Below are 18,730 nucleotides of genomic sequence, written 5' to 3' on the forward strand. Positions count from 1 at the left end.
ACCCTCATCACCTGTGAGCTCATTAATCTTTATCTATGTAGAGGACACAGCAACTAAGTGCATCTGCCACCATTTAGTATCCCAGACATGAGGGCATAGAGTAAAAGACACATTTCTAGTTATTTCTTATGGCGTTAATTGTGGTTTCTCCTCCCAATCACAGCATTTATGAAGTTTGGGATACCAATCCTCTTGTTATAAAATGAGATTGGTTGGGAAGGCCCACGGCAAAGTGGAGGCAGAAAAGAATCTGTGATGGTTCTGGAAGGGTATGTACTGTGGGGGAAGCTACAGAGATAGGAATGAGGCCTTGGGGTTGGAATTCTATGAGCAAATTAAGGAACAGCGTTAGTGGACAAAGTTACAGACCCTAACTTAGCAAGTTTTTACCCTTCGAGAACAGGTACAGGAGGGTTTTCCCTAGATCTTCTTTCTAACATAACTAAGGGAGAGAGGGAAAAGCAGAAGCTCTGAATTCTGCCCCAGCCTGGCAAGATGGTGGGACTCAAGGTAACTCTTCTGCCATCAGTGACCTATCACCTCCCCTTTCCTAAAAGCAAAGGCTAGGCATCCGTGCAGAGAAAAGTGCTGCCCTAGTGAGCACCAAGCCACTCCTCCTGCGGCATCCTCAGAGCTCTCCTGTGCATTGACTCGTTTCCTTCCCTGTGTGGGCTAGTTCCCATATTCTTAGAAAGGGGGACAATGCTTATACCCTCTCTTTGGGTGAACTTTGGCCAGTACAAGTCATGGCAGCAGGTTACTGGATAGAATGTTGATGAAAATAAGACTAACTGGGAAAATTGGGGGGTGGGGGGTGGTGAGTAGAGAATGCAGCAGGAAGCTTCCAGAGCTCCGTATCACCTCGTCCAGACTCACTGCCAGTGCTGTTGACAAACTCAACTACACCTGCGGCAAAAGAGGGCTGAAAGCGATGTTCATGGAAGGCTCAGGGAAGACAATCCTAGAGTACCGAGAGCAAGCATGAGAAGATGGGGCAAAGAGGTAGAGGTGAGGGCATTTGGAGAAGGGTAGAGATACAAAAGGGGGAAACAAGACCACACAGTCTGGTTTATTGGCTCATCATACACTCACACCAAATATGTACACAAACATAAATATTTGAATGTACAAATTTACATGGGACTCACAGATCACCCCCTTGTATTTCATCCAGCACCCCCAACCTGTGCTCTATCCAGGCTCCACTTTGAGATGAAGTTCGCAGGGGGCTGGCACTGGAGGGTAGCAATCTGGAGGAGGGAGAGGTCCTGCTCCCCTCTCCTTACAGGTACCTCCAAAGGGTCCTGTCCCTTCTCAATGGCACCGTAGGGCAGAAGGCTAAATACCTCCACACCCTCTCTGCTGCAGCTCAAATCCCAGACGTCTCCTCTGATCTGTCTCCCCCATTTAGCTGTTTGTCTCCTTCTTCCTTTCTGCATGTCTCTACTTCTCAGTCTCTGTATTTGTTTTCCCCAGTGCCTATTGGGAGGAGGTACCCAGGGTATGGAGTCCTTCTGACCACTGCCCTCTTCCTGGGCCTTAAAGGAGGCTAGGGCTTCGGTGCAGCTCAGCAGAGGTGTTGGTGCCATTGGCAGGCTCTCTGTTGGGGGTAGGTGTTAAGCCACAGCCCTCCCCAGGGCAGCCATGCTGGATCAAAATGTCTGCACACTCCTGGCTTCCAGCCCGGCGAGCATAGGCCAGTGGAGTCAAGCCCCGGGCATCCCGACTCCTCACGTCCACCCCATACTGCAGAAGGAAGCATATTTTCAGTTGGTGTGACATGGCAGGGAAGATAGGTTCTTGGGGAGGAAAAGGAGAGGTGGCTTTCAAAGGTCTGGGGTAAAAAGGATGTCAGGGCAGGTCAGAGGAGCCTGCAAGGGTGGGACTCGGAAGGCAAGGAGGAAGCCCAGGACTCACCCAGATGAGCAGCTGTGTGAAGACAACATTGGCCATGGCACTGGAGAGATGCAGAGCCGTCCGCCCGTCCCCATCCCCGTAAGTCTCGTTCACCTCCTCCTTGGACCCATGTGCCAGAAGCATCACCAACAGCCGCAGGTCGTCCTCCACCACGGCCCGGAGCAGCTGCTGCCCCAGTGGCACATCTGAGCTCGGCAGTGGGGCCAGGAAGAGCTTCTGTTCGTACTTGGCCCGGATCCAGCGCTCCTTCTCCTCTCTGCAAACACGGGCCCATCAAGGCATGAGTGAGGAAGGGCAGGGCCAGGGAGAGTGGTCAGGAAATCACATAAACACCCAAAAGGAGAATAAGGGAAAAATAGTGGGAGAAGGTGTCAGGGTAGAGAAAAGAGAAACCTAAGAGATCAAGGGCATACAGAGAGGCAGTGGGCAATGCAAAGGGTGTGGAAGAAGAAAGGAAGGAAGGCTGAAGGGAGGCCCTGGGGACAGCAGTGATGTGGAGGGCCGGAAGGGCAGGAAGATTCCAGGCAGGCTCGTGTGGCAGCTTATCTGGTCCTGCTAGAATAAAGGGGATAGGAGACTGTGCTGGGGGCCCACCACTATCCTATCTACTACCCATTCTCCCCATCTCAGAGCGCAGGCTGGGCCTTTGCACCACAGTGCAGATAGGGCCCTGCGCATGCACCTCCTGCTGGCCCCCTGACCAGCTGATAACAACTCAGAAAGGGCCTCTTGTTGTGAGTGACAGGGAGGGAGGAGGAGGGGAACCCCAAGGGGCCAACTGCCAAGCACAGCAACGGCCAGTTTTAACCCTTCTAGCACTGTCACAGACTCTTGGCACCATCTTCAATCTTCCCCATACAGGAACACTGACGGCCCCTCCCTTCTTGGCCAGTTTCAGGGTCCCATCCATTTACCTGCAGGCGTCAGGCCCTGGCTTTGCATAGCCATCCAGAGCCCCCTCCCAGACGCTATTGGCCAGGGCATTGCCCATGGCAGTCATGACAGCCAGCAACTCAGGTGGCCAGTCATCGAGGTCAAGGGAACGGACCCGAGACAAGTGAGCCCCAAGGTGTCGGTGGGTCCCTGAGCACTCGATACACATCAGGGCGCCCAGGTTCAGGCTGGCCCAGTCTGGATCTAGGTAAGGAGAAGAAGCACAGTGAAGCCCCAGCGCAACCAGTAAGACCCCCCAGAGTCCTCTTCCTCCCTGCCCTCCTCCTGGGCCTACTGGAAGCCTCTTGTCGTTTTCTCTGTGGAGCCCATGGAGCTTTCTCTAAGCCGCCCCCAAGCCCAGCCCTGCTAACCCTGGCCCTGCCACTCACTGGGGGCGTCGCAGTCGATACAGAAGCTGTTGCCACGAACAGTGCGGACGGCCTGCACAGCCAGAGCTGTATTCTGGTTCCCCAGTCGAGTCTGCCACAGTGGGAGACAAGGGGTGGCTGGTCAATCATGAGGCCACCTTTGGGTCCCACCCCACTCGGGCTTCCATGCCAACCTTGTCCTTGGCGCTGCGGCAGCCCTGCAGGCTGGCGAGGATCTGGGCCTGCACGCTCTGTACCCACAGCTCCCGCTCCTCTGCTGTCGAGGCCTCGAAGTGCCACGTCTGCCCGGTGAGGGACACCACCACAAATTCAAAGGACTCCTCCACGTCTGTGGGGGATGGAACATTTACCACCATCACAGTAGGTGCCTTGGCAGGCACACCAGGCCACGGCCACAAGCCCACTCGCCACCCTGCTTTCCTGGCACCCAGCCTCCAGGACCACGCTCTCCAGGGCAACTTGCAAGGTGGGAGGGAGGACACTTGCAAGAGTAGTGTGGAGCCTCAACTCTCCATTCCTAACCACTTGGAGAGCCTGAGTGAAAACAGATGGGGGTGCAAGGTTTCGGCATCACTGGCACTGCCAGCAGTGGGTCTGGAAATCAGAGAGGGTGCTTCCTGGAACAAGAGGCGCTGAGTATCTGGAGAAGGATGAGGTGGGGTGCTAGGAGGCAATGCTGGGAGAGGGTGGGGGAGGCTGGTGTGGGCATCCGTACATGTCAGCTGCAGCCACCTCATTTTGCAGCTCATTAAACCCAATATTCCTGACGGCGTCAGCATGGGGCTCCTGGGAACTGTGCCCCTCCCCCACTACCCTCCCATAGACAGGCAGGAAGGGCAAGTGGATGGGGAGAGGAGAGGTTTTCTCCACAAACTAGGATGTGTGAGCAGATAGGGACCGAAGGACATCTGCAGTGACAGTACTGTAGGCTGGACTGTGACCCCAAGCAATGTGGTCCAGCTGTTCCAAGTTCTCCCCCAGAAGACAGCCACATGAATCTCATTCCCAATGGTCACTGCCCCATGCGTGAACAGTTCCTAACAAGCAGTGTGAATGTATTGTGGGAGCTGGAGAGACAGCTCAGGTACCTGTTGGAGGCCCAAGGCTGAGCCCCTGGCAAAGGCCTGAGCCACGTGTTCCACCCAGGGCAGCCTCTCACCTCAAGGACACTAACATCCCCTGGAAGTCATCCTGCTGGACTCCTGCTCTAAGGGCACCCTTAACAGAACTGCCTTCCTAGAAAAAGAAAACTGACACCTTTTCTCTCCCTACGTTCACAATTCCACCTCACCTTGCTCTTAACACAGCCTCTGAATTACATCATCGCCATCACTTGGGGCTCAGTTCCCTGGGACAGGTGGACCGTGTGCCACGAACACTAAGAATCACTACATCGCAGGGTGGCTGGGAAAGGTAGCTCTTTCCCACGGAGGTGGTCTCCACCCACATACCCACACCCCTACCCTGACAATCAGAACAGAAATGACAAACTAGGTGTCAATGTCAGAGGGAGACTCCAACCACTGGTCAGAGGGATATTTTGAAGATACTTTAGGGGAAATCAGAGAAGTGGGGCAATGGCGGATAAAGGATTATGTGAGAGGGCCTATGGAAAAACAAGGAGCTGGAATCCTTTAGCCTACAGCTGACTGAGGAGAGGCTCAGCCCATCGGTACACATGTATTAAGCACCTATTATGTGCCCAGCACTCATTAAACTCAATGGGTGATACAAGAGACACAGAAAACAGGTCCTGCTTTTCCACAAGTCTTGGAAGAGCTATTGGGGTAGCCGCCTGTGATCTTTTACCTTCTACAAGAATAAGAGAAGCAAGCTCACATTTTCACAGAAAGGGTTAAGTTAGGCAGAAGAAAAGAGCTAAGACACCAGGTCTAGATTGCCAAAAGGTGTGGAACTACTTTTACTGAGGATTATTAAAAGTGCTTAACCTAATACTTTTAGAGTACTATCCCCAAGTCCCACTGCCCACCTCTTGTGCCCCGGTATCCCTCTGGGTCCCCCTAACCTTCGGCAGCACTGCTGGGGCCGTCTGGTCGGGGGGTCCCGGTGCTCTTTTTCCTCCGGTGCTTCTTCCGGTTGGAGTGGGGAGATGGGGGAGGCTCCAGCTTGGGGCTGGAACCGAGCACCTCAGCTGGGCCACTGGCTGGGGAGGGGAGAATTGGAGAAGTGTGGGCAGAGGGGAGGGTGGGGGTTGAGCATAAGTCCTGTCTAGTGCACCTAAGAGAGCCACCCTGAAGTGCAGCTGGGCCACCCTGGGAGAGCAGCCTGCCAGCCTCGGTGGAGGAGAAGGTAGGGAGAGGAGAGTGTAGGAAAGTCAGGCAGAACAGAATAAAGGCGAGGCAGAAATGTTGGCTTCTGCAGCCTGGAGGGGTGGAAGGCGGCCTAGGGAACTCATAGGGAGCTGAAGCCCCAGCAGCTCCGCACCAAATTTATCCTCAATCACACTCCCTGCTCCTGACAATTAATAGCAGAATTAGAAACAATCAGGGAGCTGCCTAATTACTGTCAATTAGAGCGCGCTAATCAAGCTCCCATCTCCCATACCCCGCCCAGCGCTCACCACTAAATGTCAAACTTCATTAGAGGTAGACATGCTCCCTCCCTCCCTCCCTCCCTGCCTTCCAGACTCAACAGAGGGGCCCCACCAAGGCCAGGATAGGCCTTGGGGAAGGGGGCCCAGGAAGGGCCCTAGCTCCCCTTCTCAGGCCCTGCACACTCACTCCCCCAGGGAGGTTGGACTTGATTCCTTGTGCTGTGAATACCCAGTGCGTGCCTGGGTCAGAGCTCAGACTGGGGGCGGCACTTTCCTGGGTAGTTAATGTGCAGGGGCACTACTGCCCAGTGTGTGGGGAGGAGGGGCAGTGGGAGAGGCAAACCTGGACCCTGGGGTCTCCTCCCTTTTACACCCTCAGTAACGGAGGGCAGAGCTGCACCCATTTTCCTTTTAGCCATGAGAACTGCTCCCAGGATCTGTGTCCAAAGGATTAGGATACAGGTGAGAGTAAGGAGAGAGAAGGGCAGAGAGAGAGAGAGAGAGAGAGAGAGAGAGAGAGAGAGAGAATGAATGTGTGTGCAGGGGAGAAAAAGTTGAAATGCAATAGACAAAAATGGACAGAGGGAATAAAATGAAGAGCCAAGGAAAGAGGAGGGTGGGACAGGAGAAGGTGGTGGTTTTAGGCAGGGTGGGGCCTCAACCTATCTGAGGAGACAGCAGGCAGGGGTGAGGACACTACCTTTCTGGACAACTCCCTGGATCCTGTCTGCAGGGACCCCCTCTCCTGCCTTGGACTCCCCTACTCAGCCCTGCTTCCCTGTCCCCCTGCAGTGAGGCTGATGAGCTGGCTGCGCAGGGGGCTGATGGGGATGCAGAGCTGCCACCAGGGCTGCCTGGGGACAGTGGCTGGGCTGCCAGAGAAGCGGCAGAGGCAGGGCTCTACCTGGGGGCAGGAAGCTCATGAGGAGGCCAGAGAAGGGTAAGAGCCCCTGTGACAGCCCCGAGGGCTCCATAGGGCCCCTCCCCTTGCCTGGGCACCATCCAATCACAGCCACCCAGGCCCATGCTGCCTTCCTCTGTCCCTTCATGGGGTCCTGCATACCTGGGGGCAGGGCAGCAGCCTCACTCCACTGGTCGGCACTGGAAACGGAGCAGGAGCGCTGGTGCAGCCCCTCGGGACGCAGGCCAGCCCAGGCAGGACTGCTGGCCGAGTGGGGGGCGCCTGGAGAGGGGAAGGGTCAGACTAGGAGGAGAAGTCAGGGGAGGGGTGCACATAGGCTTTCCTGGAAACAGGACTGTAGGCACAGCTTGAGAAATTCCAACAGGAAGCTGACCGGAAATTAAGGGGTCTTGGGTCCAGGTACGGGGCCAGGCTTATTGGAGAACCAGGGGCATCACACAGGCTCTCCATGCCTTAGGAAGCAGCCAGTCTCAGACCTCATGCCCCTCCTCTCTCCATACACAAGAAGGTATGCACATCTGTCCCCTCCCTGGGACCCAAAAGTGGAGGGGGGGGGGAGTGGTATCGAGGCCCCCATCACTGCAAAGCCCCTCATCCAGCCATTATCCCCAGCCTCCTCTCTCCTGGTCAGGGACCTGCACCCTACATTCTAGTCCACATATGCTATTTGCTTTGCCTCAGCTTTGCTGCCATTCTGATGAGAAATAAGTGTATCAAATTCAAGTAATTATGTCTAATTAGTATTAGTAATTATCCTGTTGGGCTGGAGAAAATTAATCTTTCGTTTCCCATCAGGGAAGAACGGCAGAGCCGAGGGGAACCGAAGGCTCCAGGAGTGCCAAGGCTGGGCAGGGAGAACCATGAGTGACCTCAGAATTCCCTGCCTTCTCCCTAGGCACCCAGTCACTAGTGGAGAGACTGTGGGAACAGTCACGGGACCTCAGAGCACATAACACTCAAAGGGCCTACACTGCCCTCTCACCTCAGTCCACCTAAGCCCAGAAGGCAATGGCCGTGGGAGGTCTCAGGATGAGTAGGCCACACCCGAGGTGTTTGCCCCAAAGCAGTGCGGACATGGCTAGGTAGGTGCTGGAGGTTAGTAAGGAAGCAGAGATGGGCCTGCAAGCTGGAAAAAGCTGGAGAGAGCAAGCAGCAAACACAAGGCCTCAAACCAGCCCTGCGAGCACACGGGTTGAGTTTTTGGAAGCCTAGGGGTGGGAAGCTCTGAGCTGAAGCCAGAAGGAAATGGAACAGACCAGACCTCCCTAATCCTCTGGGGACAGTATGACACTGAAAGGTCTTCAAGTTTTGTGTTTCTATTGTATTCCAAGGCAGGACCAGGCACACAATAGGTGCTTAGACGTGTGGGCTGAGACTGCAGCCAGTCTACGCTGTTTCCTGTCCCCTTGAGGCAACATGCTGACCTTCCTCTTCAGAATCCTGCCCCTTCCTGCTCTGGCTTCAGGTCTCTGCAAACAGCCTTTTTCATGGTCAGGAAACCTTCCAGGGGAACAGCTCAGTTCCTAACTTCTCAGACACCTTGCTCTCCCCTCTCCTGCTCCCATCCCCTCCTGGGTTCCAAATCTTATTCCCGCCTCCCCAGTCTCCAACCCAAAGATCACAGGCCCACCTTCCTCCCCAAGCCCCCAACCCAAAACCCCAGGGAAGAAAAAGTACTCTCCCTTTTCTTTGTTAATTCTCCCCTCATTACGCCTGCAATCCCACAATCAGTGTGCACTGTAATTGTCGAATTTGATGCTAATGATTAATGAATTAAACATGGAGCCATCAATTAGTCCTCGGAGGATAATTCTGCATAAAGCAGCGGATAATGTAATTACAGTAACAAAGATAATGAGATGTTAACATCGCCCGGTGAGCGGGAGACATGTGTGAGTGTGCATGAGGTCGGTGTCAGCGTGCAGCGAGGGGACGCAGGCTTGGATAAATGCTGGTCCATATGTTCTGGGAATGTCAGCGAGGGTCTGTGGGCGCTGGTAATGATGCGGGTGAGTGTGATGCATGCGTCTCCCTTCTCCAGGCGCCACTTCTGCTCCCCAGGTGAAGCTATCAGGGCCCAGGAATGTGACTGGGCAGAGGGTCTCATTGTTTCCTTCTTTGGGGTAACAGCCCAGCTTCTCTTGCTTCCTGCTTCAAGGAAAGGTTCCCTTTTGGGGCACTTACACTTCCTCCTCCTCCAGTATGACGTGGGAAACCCTGAGCCAGGCCAGGAACTGACACTCACTCTCCCCAAGCAGCTCTGGGAAAGCTCTTGGGGCCCTGGCTGACCTCCAGCCCCCTCCCCTACATGCCAGGGCTTTCCCAGCAGCCCTGACTCACTCTCTGGGCACAGCACCGGGGGCTGCGCGTGGCCTCCCATCTTTGCCATCGAGCGGGATCCTCCCCTGGCGCACCCTCACCGGAGGCTCCCGACCTGATGGTGGTTGTCTTTCTTGCTTAGCTCCCTTCCTTCCCCGTCCACTGGGGCTCCCTCTGCACAACTCAGGGGCTTCTTTCTCAGCTCAGGATGGAAGAGGACAAACACAGCTTTTCAAGTCAGGAACACAGATTCAAACCCCAGCTCTATTGCTTACTGTGGGATTTTACAGACAAGTTACTTAACCTCTCTGAGCCCTTGTTTCCTCATCCGTAAAACGGGGATGATGATCTCAGCTGCAGAGTTGGAAGCGGGGCCTGCACCTGGCTCACCTCACTTGGCGGATGTCAGTGCCCCCTGGCCTCTCCCAGTGCCTCCAGGCCGAGCACAAGCCCCAGGGCAGGTGCCCACTCAGGAGGCCGTCGTCCCGCCTACCTTCCCTAGTCCCGACTTTCTCAGTGAGCGGCCCTATCAGCATTTTGAATGGGGCAATTTTTTGGGGTCTATCCCATCCATTCTAGGGACTAAGTACCCCAGCCCCCTGTCCACTGAATGTGACAAGCACCTAGGAGGGCAGGACAGTGTCTGAGCAGCTGTTTCTGGGCCAGGGAAAAACGAGATCCAATTATCTAGAACAACACCAAGACTTAGGTCTTGAGAGGAAGGGTCCAGAAGCCAAGTAGACCTGGGGCGAGGGGACTGGGCCTGGGAGGGAGAGCCCTCCAAAGAGCAATGTGGCTTAGAGCCGAAGAGGCCTGGGGAGGAGCACAGCACCTTCACCTGAGCCCACAGTGTCCTCTGCAAAGGGAAGAACTGGCCAAGGAAGAGCTGCCTCGCCTCAAGCTCAGGCCCTCTCAGGCTCTATCTCTTCTTTCCAGACCGTTGGCCACGCGGCAGAGGCTGCTGGGCCTCCAGCTTGTCTCTACACTCAGTCCTCTCTGAGCAAAGACCCCACCTCTCACTGAAGACAGGACGACATCTGCCAGGTGGGCCCCAGGCAGCAGCTCTGTCCCCTTCCAGCCCCTCCCTCCCCACATGGCAAGCAGGGCTGAGATTCGGGCTATGGGTGCCCAAGGTCCTGCCCAAACCATCACCTGCCTTGAAAGACAGTCCCAGGACCACTGAAGCCACCGGTCAGCATGAGGCTTCTGGCCCCATTCTGACCTCTATATCATCTGCAGGACTGTCCATCGGCTACTATCTCTAACTCCACAGGGATTTGGCAATGCCTTTGGCTAAGCTGCTCCAGTGCTGGGTGGCAAGCATGTCTGGAGCTCACAGGACTCCACTGAAGGCAAAGCCCCTAAACGCCTTCCCCAGGCACCGTCGCAGCACTCCCCACTCTTCCCGAAAAGGAAGCAATGCTCTCCACACGCCCCCCACCCCAGCAGCCACCTCACCTGTGCCCCCACCCAGCTGCGTGTTACTCCGATCCAAGGCCAGCCCGTTGGCCCGGGGGCTGGTGCCGGGGGCTGTGGCTGGCGTGGCTCGGGGCAGGCGCTTCCCTGGCACTTTCACTGTTGTCCGCAGCAGGTCGATCTCCTTGCCGTGGACGTTCTGCATGTAATCCTAAGGGCCACGGGGCAAGACAGACGGTTCGTTAGGACGGGTCATTCTTCGGCAGCACTCGCTCTGGCACTGACTCTCTCAACTCCTAGGCCTGGGGTGGCGCAGGGAGGGAAAGCTCCAGTTTAAAGGGCAGGGCTGTGAATCCCACAGAATGGCCCCAAGTCTGGATGACACCTACATCTACACGCTGACCACACGCTGCGCGGGGGATTCAGCCAGGAGGGGGGAGAGTCAGGGGAGAGAAGGTCTGGAGCCAGGAGCTGAGGCTCAGGCCTCCTATAGGGAAGATGGCTAAGGAGGCCAAGTACTGGACCGAGATGGGATTTAGGGAGAGGGCCCATGTGGTCAAGAGGAACTGGCAGACTCCACGGGATGCAGACAACTGGGTTCCCAGGCTCTGGGGGGCTGGTCAGCGAGCACTCCAGTCCTGTTTTCAGAAGCTCCCTCACCACGTGAGGCATGGAGAACCTTTACAGCCTAGGACAGCCCCCAGTCCTTAGAACAGCACCTGACAATAAATATTTGTTGAACAGTTAAAGGGAACCCTTTGCTTCTTTTTGCTGTTCTCGGGAATTAATAATAACACCATTATCATCATCACATCCTCTTCCCATTCAGGGGCCAGGTAGTCACTGTACTGTAGGTGTGTATCTATATTACACACGTTACCGCATGTAATCTTCACGCCACCCACTCTACAGTTGAAGAAACTGAGGCTTACAAAGGTTAATCTGCCCCAAAGTCCACAAGCAGAAGGCAGTGAAGCCAGATTCAAGTCCAGGCGTTTCCACTTCCCAAGGCTGTGCACTGAAGGCGACTTCCTTCCAGTCAGAGGGACCCAGAGTGGGAGCTGCTCGGTGCTTTGACCCCACCATCACTGCCACTGCCCCCTCGGCCAGGACGCCCCACGGGGGAGTGGGCACAGGGGCTGCCGAGCACAGTGCTGCCCTGGGTCTCAGCGGGGCCCAGCTCTCCCCACTGCTCCGGTCTCTCCTTCCAGACTGCAGACTCCTGTCTCCCCCGACACCCTCCCCGGGTGTCCCTGAGAGCAGAAGCCAGGTGCACAGAATCCCACTGATTAGACTTGGAATCAACTCCTCTTCCCTCAGGAGCACCTCTGGGACATTTTGCATCCAGAGAGCGTCCCTGAGCAGCGCAGCGCCATCTCAGACGCAGCCTTCACAGGCCCAGCCCTATCTGTACCCACGTTGGGGCATCAGACTTCTTGGTACCCTGGCATTCTCTCCTACCGTCTCACTTTTTAGCTTCCGGGAAGAGCGACAGTCCCCTCTGCTTAAAAAAGCAGATGGAAGTGTTGCCTCTGGGAAGCAGGGCTGCCATCATTCTGGGAACGACCTAGAGGACATCAAGTGGGAAGGGGTCACCTGGCCCCATGTGGAAGGGACCAGTTAGGAAGAGGAGCGAGAACAAGGAAACAGCACCAACGCCAGCCTCCCCCGCACATGTCATTAGGCTGGACGGCACTGCAGGGTGGGAAGACCATGGGGAGGCCTGGCCAGGGCTGTGGTCACCTTTTATTTTCCAAGCGGCTCTGAGAACCCTCAGAGGCAGAGGGCCCTTCGGAAGGACCGAGGGGCGTGGCCAGCCAGGGGAGGCACAGCTTCCAGAGTGTGTGTCCAAGGAGGGGCTCCCTCCCTGCAGCACTGGGCTGTGCCCATGGCCTCCCGCCACCACCTCGTCCTCTCCGAGGGATGGGGCCAAGTGCCCGGTCTCAGGCACATGCTGCTCTCAGAACCACTGAACGATGTCACTGCGACATCAGTGAGCAGTCTCCGCCCACGGGAACAGCCTTTGACACGCTGGCCCCCGACTCTGCCAAGTGCTGCCAGGCCTCTGTCCCGAGCACTGAGCCTCAGTGGCTGGGAAGGAAACAAACCCAGGCGCCCCTCTGCCCACTCTGTCTCTTCTCCAGCCAACTCAGCCGCCACTTGTCCTGCTTCAGCCCAGCATCCACGTGCGACTTCACTGTCTTGGCCCTCCCTACGCCAAGCCCCAGCATCCACTGACTTGGCTTCTGCATATACCGATCCTGAGTCCCTGCACATGCTCATCCTGGGTCCCTGCACTCAACCACATCGTGGATAGACTGCTCCAGACAACTGTCAACAGCTGGCGGGGCCGGAGCACAGCTGCAGTCCCTCTCTCGGGGAGGGGCTGGGCTGCTCTAGTTCACAAGCAGGCCACAGCCGCTGCAACAGTTTTCAGGCCCCATGACAGCCCTGGGAGGCCGGGCTGGGACATGACAAAGCTGACCCTGCGCCAACAAGAGCTGCTCGGAGGACTCTGTTCGAGGCCAAGGAGCCAGACCCTGACAGGAGGGGAGAGGGCTAGCCAGGTCGGCATCTCTGACCTCGCAGGCGAGGCTCTGCTCTGTGCCCGGTGCCAGGCTAGCTGCCAGGGCCGCACCCCTGGGAGAGGGAGCCCAGCCCGAGGAGAGTGGCAAGAGCAGCAGCAGGGACAGAGCGTCAGGGCGAGCAGCCGCGTTTCCCTCCGTCAGCAGAACGGGGAGCGCTGTGGCGGCGGCGGCGGCTGCTCAGGAGAGCGGTCACCACGGCTGCCTTTATTACCCACCATCAAACAGCAATTTCTTCCCCAGCCTCCTCACTAATTACCCAGCCAGCGTTCTCATCTCGTTTTATTACTGGAATTAACAACGAGTTCAGAGCGTGGAAAGCTATTAAGATGTGTGATTAAGCCACATTCAATTAGTTTCTACAAACAATTTAATTGATGTTGCAGATAGAATTAACAGAAGGTGATTGTGTGAATGGCTCCGCTGGATGCAAAATGGGGGAGGCTGTGGCGGCTCTCTTGGGCCAGGCGAGGATCGGGCGCGAGGTCCGAGGCTTGCCCACCAGCCCTTCCTCTGCACGCCCATCCAGCACATCCAGCCCATCCAGCCCAACTGGCCTCCGTGGGCAGGTGAGTATCCAGCCTGGCTGCCCTGGGGTTTCAGGTAAGAGCCGCCCTGGAGGGCAGCTGGCTAGGCCGAGGGTACTCGTGAGCAGGGCTGGAGTTCCCAAGGGTCCTTCCCCTGCACGGCGCTCTCGCAGGGCCGCTCACAGGGAGGCAGGGTGCCTGCTCGCTGCTGGCAACTAGGAAGCTTGCTCAGGTTGGAAAAGATGGAAAAGGGGAGATGGAGGCAGGTAAACCCGCAACACGAATCTAGTGACAATCAAGGAAGGAGGTCAAGAAGAGGAGGGGCTGCCCAAGCAGCCTCTGCTAGCAGCAAACTCAGGCCCCATTCATGGAACCGCACCCGGCCTTCCACCATTACCATGTTCTGGATCTGATTCATTCTTCTGAATGAGACAAGAAGCACCTGCGGGGCATGCTGCCACCATCTGCATGTGCCAGTTCCTCCTGGCATCCAGTGTGGGGGAAGGACATGCACTTTGACCCCAGAGCCAAAGCCCAGGCTCTCCAAGAGCTGTCCATTCAACGTAGTCCTGCGGCTGGGAGAGCAAGAGCAGCCCTGGCTGAGGCCTGGTGTGCTGGGCCAGCAGAGCCACCTGCCTCTTAGGCTCATGTGGCAAGAAAGCAAGGACAAGCCTGAGAGCTCCTGCGATCCTGTCCCAGGCCCTAACACACTAAGCTACACACAGTTCAGCGAGCATGGCGCTGGATAGGGCTCCGAGGGGCTGACACAGCCTGGACAACCTCCTTGTGTGACAGTAAGTCTGGGCAACATGTACCCTGACGCTCACTTTCCGGGACTTTCTCAGCTGGCCCTGAGGGAGGTGCTCTTGGCACGTGCAAAAGAATCTGGGGAGTGCGTAGAGTCCAAGTCACGTGTCCACGTCTTAGCTCAGCCACTGGCTGGGTGACTTTGATAATCCAACAGAGCCCACTGAGCCTTGGCCTTCACCCACCCTCCCCAAACCCAAACCCAAACCCAAGCCAAACACAGCACCACTCCCAACCTCTCCTCTGTGTCAAGACCCCTCCTCCACCCGCCCCTCACGCTGGGTTTCTTCCTCCACATTCTGAGGCCTGGGGACAAGCACAGGGGACAGAACACAGCACCCAGCCAAGGCAGCACAAAGCAGAAGAACAGGTAAGAGCAAAGCTGCCTTGGGTAGAGGAAGCTAAGAGGCGGCGCTGTGGGCTCAGCGCAGGCCTGGGCACGGGCATGGCAGCCCCTGGGCTCCTCTTAGAGACTCTGCACCCGAAGCTGCCCCTTGACTTCCTGAGAGCCCTGTGCCTCGGTGTCGGTGCCTTTCCTAGTAACCCTGCTGCCTCTCATGGTGTCACCAGCTCAGCAGCGGGACCAGGGCTGAGTGTGAGGAGGAGGCCAGAGTGGGAGAGAGGCAGCGCTGGGGAGCCTTCGTACTAAATACCCAAGGTCACCCGAGTGTGGCCCCTCCTCCAATCGCCAGGTACCCCAGCACCAGCTCCCAACCTGTGGAATCAGGGAGACCAGGAGCGAACAGTCCAACTAGTGCTGTCCCCTGGGACAAGAGGAGATCAAATAGGGGCCACCCTGGGCTCTGGCCGCCCTGGGAAGGGACTGCCTGCTGGTTCTCCCAGAGCCAGGCCTCCTCCACGTGCTCTCAGCACAGCTGTCTGGGTGGTGCTCCCAGGACCCGGTTACCACCAGCACCTCTGGGCTGGGCCTCCCCGATGCCTGTGCAGAATCAAAGGCAGGAGAGGGACCCTCTGAGGCAGGCCCTGGGCCTCTGGGCCGGGGGTGGGGCTGGCCCACATGCTGTGCTTGAGGGGCTTCACAGGAGAACTCATTAGCCCCACAGTGGGGAGGTGACAGAGATGGATTCTGGTGACAGCTGTGTGCTGGAGCCACGCAGTGAGGGGAGGGGGAAGAAGGAAGGGTGGGGGAGCCACAATCTACAATCATTGCAAGCCCCGGCCACAGGCCACACACCCTCCAGACCCCACTCTCCTCTTCCCAGGACCTGTCCAAGTCCCAACGCCATTCTCCGTAGCCCCGGTTTCACTGCCCTCTAGCTCCAGCATCCCAGGCCCAGGGCGCCCCCACTGGTGTGGCTCCCTAAAGACACCTGGCTGGCAACATGGGCACCCCCAACTTTAGCAATTCTGTGTAAAGGGGCCAAATCAGCTCTTCAAACAACTAGAATGTCAGCTATAAAACCTGACTGCCCACACCAGCCTAGCCTGGCTGACCATCCCAGAGGAGTTTTCTCCAACAGGCTCAGCCACAACCCAGAGCTTCAGTGTAAGCGTGTGGCCTGGGCCTGGGTTTTGGGGTCTGTGCAGTTCCCAAGCCACCAAAGTGAAGTCCTTCAACTCAAGCAAGAATCCACTCGAACTCACTAAGGTCCCAGAGTCAGCACCGTCCCTCTGCCCGCCCCCGGACTCACATGCAGGCTGGGGTGGTAGGTGAGCAGCCCGTTGTCACAGAGCGTCACGTACTTCTTCTTCCACTCCTTGTTCAGGGACTTGCCGCTCCGCTTCAGCAGGATGCCCTGAGGACAGAGGCGGGATCAGAGGCAGGCGCCAGCCCCAGGGCCAGTGCGCCAGGGGGTGTCCTCCTTCCCTTCCCTCCTGCCTGGGCCCTCCAAGGGCACAGAGACCTCAGATAGGCCTTGGCCTTCTAGCCTGTGGTGGCCCCAGATTAGGACAGAAAACCCCCTAACCATCCCAGAATGCCCAACTCCCCCAAGGGAGGCAGCAAGGACCCCGCCATGGAGCCCAGCAACCCGACTTCCCGTGCAAGCAGGTCAGACACTCCGAGCATGGAGGTCACATGAGCATGAGGTTGGACAGAGCTCATGAGAGCAAGGACTGCTGTGTGTTTTGTTCACTGATACACTCAGATTGGGACAATGCCTGGGACACAGCAGACACCCAGGAAACATCTGGTGGACGGGTCAGGGAGAAACCAGACAAGACTGGTGGAAAGTGGGAAGAGGAAACGAGACCATGATCGGGGGCAGCCTTCGCTGCCTTCCTCGAATGACAAGCCCTGGAAACGCCCTCCCTGCCTCTGGCTCTCCCTCTGAAATGACAACCTGTGAGTGAAGACAGGAGCTGGGCTGGGAGAGGCCAAGGACGGCTGTGAATGTACACAGGTGGCAGAGTCCAGGACCAGCATGGCCCCCGTGAGAGCTGAGCAGAGGCCGTGCTCTCTGCCGGTGCCTGGACAAAACTACAGGGACAGCCACCCAGAGCCACAAACCAGGGGCCACAAATCCGGATCGGCAATGGCTGGACCCCCGAGTCCATCTCAACGGGGGTCAAAGGGGGGAGGGGCAGAGAGATAGATGCTGTACCACAGTGGTTCTCAACCTTGGCTGCACATTAGAATCACCTGGGAATCTTTTTAAAATCCTGATTTCTGGGCCTCATCCTCCGGAAATTCTGTTTCTTTGTTACTAATGTTGTGGCCTCACCCCATAACAAAGAAACAGAATTTCCGGAGGATGAGGCCCAGAAATCAGGATTTTAAAAAGATTCCCAGGTGATTCTAATGTGCAGCCAAGGTTGAGAACCACTGCCCTAGAGAGAAAAGGAGGGATTAAGAGGTTCAGGTGTGATGATTTCACTTATATGTGGAATCTAACAAGAAAATAAACAAACAGAAAACCATAGATACAGGCAACAAATTAATGGTCACCAGGTGAGAGGGGGTTAGGGGAGGGGGAAAAAGTGAAGGGATATAAAAAAATAGCCACAGGGATGTAAAGTACAACATAGGGAATACAGGCAACAATGTTGTAATAACTGCATGTGTCCGGTAGATACTAGAAATAGCATCTTTGCAGGGTACACATCTAACCGCTGTGCTATACACCTGGAAATTACATAATATTGAATTTCAGCTGTAATTGAAATTTTTTTTAAAATATTTTTTTATTGATTTCAGAGAGGAAGGGAGAGGGAGAGAGAAACATCACTGATGAAAGAGAATCATGGATCGGCTGCCTCTGGCACACCTCCTAGTGGGGATAGAGCCTGAGACCCATGCATGTGCCCTTGATCGGAATCAAACCCGGGACCCTTCAGTCCGCAGGCCAATGCTCAAACCACTGAGCCAAACTGGCCAGGACTGAAATTCTTTTTAGAAAAGAGGGACTCAGGTGTGAGAAAGCAGGGAGTCTCTCCAGCATCGGCTGTGGCCCTGAGGCCCGAGGTGGGGGGAACCCAGGGGAATACAACACTAGGTTCGGAGCAAGGAGATTAGCAAACAGGTGGTTTGGGATTTCCTGCTTCATCTCTCCCCCGAGTAGGGACCGGATGTAGGTAAGGGCCCTCCACTCGTCTCCCACTTCTCAGTAGACATTTCACATCCCTGCTCTCCCTCCTCCCTCCCTCCTCCTCCTCCTGCTGCCCCCACCTGCGACTGGAGTTGGAGGACACATCCTGGTCCAAGTCAGCCTGACAGACATATGGTCACAAGATGCTTCTGCAGACACGTGTTAATGGACCTTCACTACCGAGGGGTGGCAGGAACGTCTGGCCTGTGCCGGAGCCTTGCTGACCTTCTGGGGAGGCATCCATCCCCTCACAGCAGGAGGGTGCCTGGCCCGTCTCCTGACTGAGTCCCCCCCTTTCATCTTGCTCCCACTCAGGGAGGCTCCCCGCAACTCATCTCACTACCCCGCACCCCAGCCTCCCTTGGGGGGGAGGGCTCCACAGTGACCTCTGTTCTCTAATCCTTAGAACCCGAGCCCTGCCCTCGCTCTAGGGCAGCGGCGGCCCACCTTTCGGGCCTCACGGACCACCGGTTGGCGACCAGAGCTCTAGGGTCCAGCCCCGGCTCCCGTCAAGGAAAAGGGAACCGGCCTCTTCTCCCTCTTCTGCCACCAACTAGCCCTTCACAGCAAACAAGGCATGCCATTGCCTCGGCCTGTCTCCCCTACGGCCCGGAGCGTGGACTCACATATGGGAGCCTCCCTCCTCGGGGCGGAGGCCAGGAGTCGCCGGGAGGCAGGCGGGAGGGAACCCTTTCCTACCCAAACCCTGGCCCTTCGCCTGGTCTCCGGAGAGGGCGAGGGCGGCGGCGGCAATGAGATGGCTCCTCAGCCTGAGCCTGGAGGGGCGTGGGAGGAGCGCCAGCTCCCGGAGGA

The 18,730-nt window shown here is 56.7% G+C and overlaps 1 protein-coding gene across 4 annotated transcripts in view; it reads right to left on the reverse strand.

The window, feature by feature from the left end:
• Positions 1-1,046: 1,046 nt before the first annotated feature.
• AGAP3 (ArfGAP with GTPase domain, ankyrin repeat and PH domain 3) overlaps positions 1,047-18,730 on the reverse strand; it is a 54,896-nt gene continuing 37,212 nt past the window's right edge. For 2 of the 4 annotated variants that reach the window (XM_005880087.2, XM_005880085.2), the window contains 9 exons: positions 16,022-16,126; positions 10,493-10,661; positions 6,857-6,976; positions 5,266-5,403; positions 3,413-3,567; positions 3,240-3,330; positions 2,832-3,054; positions 1,918-2,173; positions 1,047-1,746 (listed from right to left, as the gene is read on the reverse strand). In XM_005880087.2, coding sequence (XP_005880149.1) covers positions 1,540-1,746; positions 1,918-2,173; positions 2,832-3,054; positions 3,240-3,330; positions 3,413-3,567; positions 5,266-5,403; positions 6,857-6,976; positions 10,493-10,661; positions 16,022-16,126 — 1,464 coding nt within the window. In that variant the 3' untranslated portion in view covers positions 1,047-1,539. The remainder of the gene's footprint in view (positions 1,747-1,917; positions 2,174-2,831; positions 3,055-3,239; positions 3,331-3,412; positions 3,568-5,265; positions 5,404-6,856; positions 6,977-10,492; positions 10,662-16,021; positions 16,127-18,730) is intronic. The other 2 variants (XM_005880084.2, XM_005880086.2) reach the window with 2 other exon arrangements.

The sequence above is a fragment of the Myotis brandtii genome, unplaced genomic scaffold, assembly GCF_000412655.1.
Source record: "Myotis brandtii unplaced genomic scaffold, ASM41265v1 scaffold624, whole genome shotgun sequence".
In the NCBI taxonomy this organism is placed as follows: Eukaryota; Metazoa; Chordata; class Mammalia; order Chiroptera; family Vespertilionidae; genus Myotis; species Myotis brandtii.